Source organism: Netta rufina (genome assembly GCF_964035555.1).
Source record: "Netta rufina genome assembly, chromosome: 4".
Taxonomy (NCBI): Eukaryota; Metazoa; Chordata; class Aves; order Anseriformes; family Anatidae; genus Netta; species Netta rufina.
In genome coordinates, this window is record NC_140127.1 from 25,201,024 (window position 1) to 25,203,909 (window position 2,886).

The following is a 2,886-nucleotide window of genomic DNA, read 5'->3' on the forward strand; positions in this document are numbered from 1 at the left end:
AAGCCCGACCCGCGCAGTGCCGCGCCCCGGCTCGCAGTGCGCCCCGCCGCCGCCTTTGTATTTTTAAACCACGCTGCCGCATCCCGCTCCGCCCAATCAGGAGGCGCGCAGTGGCCGGCGACCAATGGCGAGCGCCCCCGCGGTTTTTTAAACCGTCCCTCCCGTCCAATCGCTGCCCGGCGCGCCTGGCCCCGCCTCCCCGCCGCTCTCCTCACCCCAACCGGTTCCAGCGAGTATGCGGGCTGCCGACCCCCTCGCGCGCCACCTAACCCGGCAGCCACTCGGCCGCTGACGTCGGCGGCGCGGCGAGCCAATGGGGAGCGCGGCCGGCCCGAGGGGGCGGGGCCGAAGGCAGTTTGAACCGGCGCGGTGGCCAATGGGCAGCGGCGGGGGGCGGGCCCCGAGGGGCGGCGGGTCAAGTTGCTGTGGCGGGTAGGGCTGCGGAAAACAAGAGGCTCTAAGTGCGCCGCCGGGCAGGCAGTCCGCAGCGAGCCGCGCAGCCAGCAGCGCCCCGCAGCCGCCCCGCCCCGCCCAGCCAGGCAAGGCCCGAGCGGCCCCCGCCCGCGGAGCCTCCGTGAGGGCTGCGGGGAAGCAGGGAGGGAGGCGGGGAGGGAGGGAGGGAAGGAGGGACGGGGGCGGGAGGGAGCGGGCTGCTGCGGGCGGGCGGCCGCCGGGCGGGCGGCTGGGGCCGGCCCCGCGGGGAGGGCAGCTGGAGGCGGCGGGGGGGAGCGGGCGGCGGCGTGGGCCCGGCCGCCACGCGGGGAGCCGAGGGCTGGAGGGCGGCCGAGGGGCGGCGGGTGGTGCTGCGCATGCGCGGGCGGTGCGCGGGGCGGCGGGGGCGTGCTTGGGCGGGAAGGCGGCGGCGGCGCGCGAGGGGCGGGGGCGTGGCCTCCACGGTGACCACGCCCCCATATGACCACGCCCCCCGCCCTGTGGCCACGCCCCTCGCTCATCCGCCTTTCCCCCCTCTCCCCCCGCAGGGACCCGCCGCCGACCTCGCCATGGGCAAAGGCGACCCCAACAAGCCGCGGGGCAAGATGTCCTCGTACGCCTACTTCGTGCAGACGTGCCGCGAGGAGCACAAGAAGAAGCACCCGGACTCGTCCGTCAACTTCGCCGAGTTCTCGCGCAAGTGCTCCGAGCGGTGGAAGGTGAGCGCGGCCCCTGCGGCTGCTGCCCCTCCGGGCTGTAAGGGGCGAGTGGGCGCTGGATCTGAGCCGGGTTCCCTCCCCTCTCGCCCCCGTGTGTCTGCAGACCATGTCCAGCAAGGAAAAAGGGAAGTTCGAGGAAATGGCCAAGGGAGACAAAGCTCGTTATGACAGGGAGATGAAGAACTATGTCCCTCCCAAGGGAGAGAAGAAGGGAAAGAAGAAGGACCCCAACGCTCCGAAGAGACCTCCGTGAGTGGTTCTGTGCCAAAAAAAAACCAAACACACAACCCTATACATTCTAATTGTCTCATACTTGCTTAACCCCAATCGCTGTCTCTCATTTTAGATCTGCATTCTTCCTCTTCTGTTCTGAACACCGTCCAAAAATCAAAAATGAGCATCCTGGCTTGTCTATTGGAGATACGGCAAAGAAGTTAGGTGAAATGTGGTCTGAACAGTCGGCCAAAGATAAACAACCATACGAACAGAAGGCTGCAAAACTAAAGGAGAAATATGAAAAGGTACACTGAAGATAATAGAGTAGTGGCTAAAATTGTATAGGTCACTGTAAATGTAAGACTTCTGTTTTGCACCTAAACCATATACGGTTTGTAGTTCTAAGTGTTTATATGAAACTCTGTCAGGCTTCAGAATGCATGGAAAGGGTGTGGCATGGGAGGTTTCTGGAATGCTTGCAGTGAGCCTGAACATGATTTTTACATATCTAGAGATTTTAGCAATAAGGTGCTTTACTTCCAGAAAAACAGGTCACCTACTTGGAAAAGCACATAGTCATCTTCCCAAGCGCTGTAAGCGTAAAATTCTTAAAACTGCCTGTACAAATCTATGTTCTCTGGCCAAAAGGTGAAAGAATGAAAGTTCCAAGATGGAAATCCCACTTTTCCACATACGCGGCAGTATTAAATTATTGTAGTAGTGCATGATTGTCCTCAGAGTTACACTACCAGCAACTAACCAGCATCTTTCTTGCAGGATATTGCAGCATATCGTGCCAAGAGCAAGAGTGATGCAGGAAAAAAGGGGCCAGGTAGGCCTGCAGGATCTAAGAAGAAAGCAGAGCCTGAAGAGGAGGAGGAGGAGGAAGAAGATGAAGAAGAAGAGGAGGAAGATGAGGATGAGGAGTAAATGAATGTCCTGCTGTAAAGATTTACGCTGAAAATCCAATATTTTGCTAAGAATGTGAACTCAAGTGCAGCTCATTGTTAGCTTCAGTATAAAAATCTGTACAGAATTGTGTATAGGTAATGTGGTTCTTTGTAGGGAGACCTCTATTTTTAATGTAAGTAGTACGCCAAGGGGCTGCTACAGTTCGGTTTAAAAAAAAAAAAAGAAGAAGAAGTTGTGGAATGTTTCTGCATATTTAATGGTTTTGTTGAAATTCAGTGACTGATAGCCAGGTGTTTCTTTTTTAGCTAAGTAAAATAAAGGAGGTAGCTTAATAGCTGATCTTATATTTTGTAGTATATTGCATTGTATTACTTTTTTTAACAATTTTGTAATAAAATGTTGTACATGACTATTGTTGTATTCTTAATGTTTGAGAGGCTGCCTTTCCCCAGAGTTCTTAAGCCCTGTGCAGGCATTGCAGTGTTCTTGGGCTATCACCCCTGCTGTTAGCACAAAATTGACAAAACTCTTAAAAGTCATAGCTCTTTGAAATTCTTTACTCTGAGGGTAGCGAGGCACTGGAACAGGTTGCCCAGAGTATCTGTGG

The 2,886-nt window shown here is 56.0% G+C and overlaps 1 protein-coding gene across 2 annotated transcripts; it reads left to right on the forward strand.

Annotated features, from left to right (window-relative positions):
• The first annotated feature begins 402 nt into the window (after positions 1-402).
• On the forward strand, positions 403-2,682 carry HMGB2 (high mobility group box 2). 2 transcript variants are annotated; one of them, XM_084285770.1, is made up of 5 exons: positions 403-539; positions 981-1,151; positions 1,255-1,400; positions 1,498-1,672; positions 2,145-2,682. In XM_084285770.1, the coding sequence occupies exons 2-5, from the start codon at positions 1,002-1,004 to the stop codon at positions 2,295-2,297; spliced, it is 624 nt and encodes a 207-aa protein (XP_084141896.1). In that variant the 5' UTR covers positions 403-539; positions 981-1,001; the 3' UTR covers positions 2,298-2,682. The 2 variants fall into 2 exon arrangements, with proteins under 2 accessions (XP_084141896.1, XP_084141897.1); XM_084285771.1 differs by having other exon boundaries at positions 428-574.
• The last annotated feature ends 204 nt before the right edge of the window (positions 2,683-2,886 follow it).

Excerpts from the sequence above, each read along its gene's own strand:
- HMGB2 (XM_084285770.1), top strand. The coding sequence starts at position 1,002 with ATGGGCAAAGGCGACCCCAACAAGCCGCGGGGCAAGATGTCCTCGTAC. Across the intron at positions 1,401-1,497 it reads AACGCTCCGAAGAGACCTCC|ATCTGCATTCTTCCTCTTCT; the intron begins GTGAGTGGTTCT and ends CTCTCATTTTAG. Across the intron at positions 1,673-2,144 it reads TAAAGGAGAAATATGAAAAG|GATATTGCAGCATATCGTGC; the intron begins GTACACTGAAGA and ends TCTTTCTTGCAG.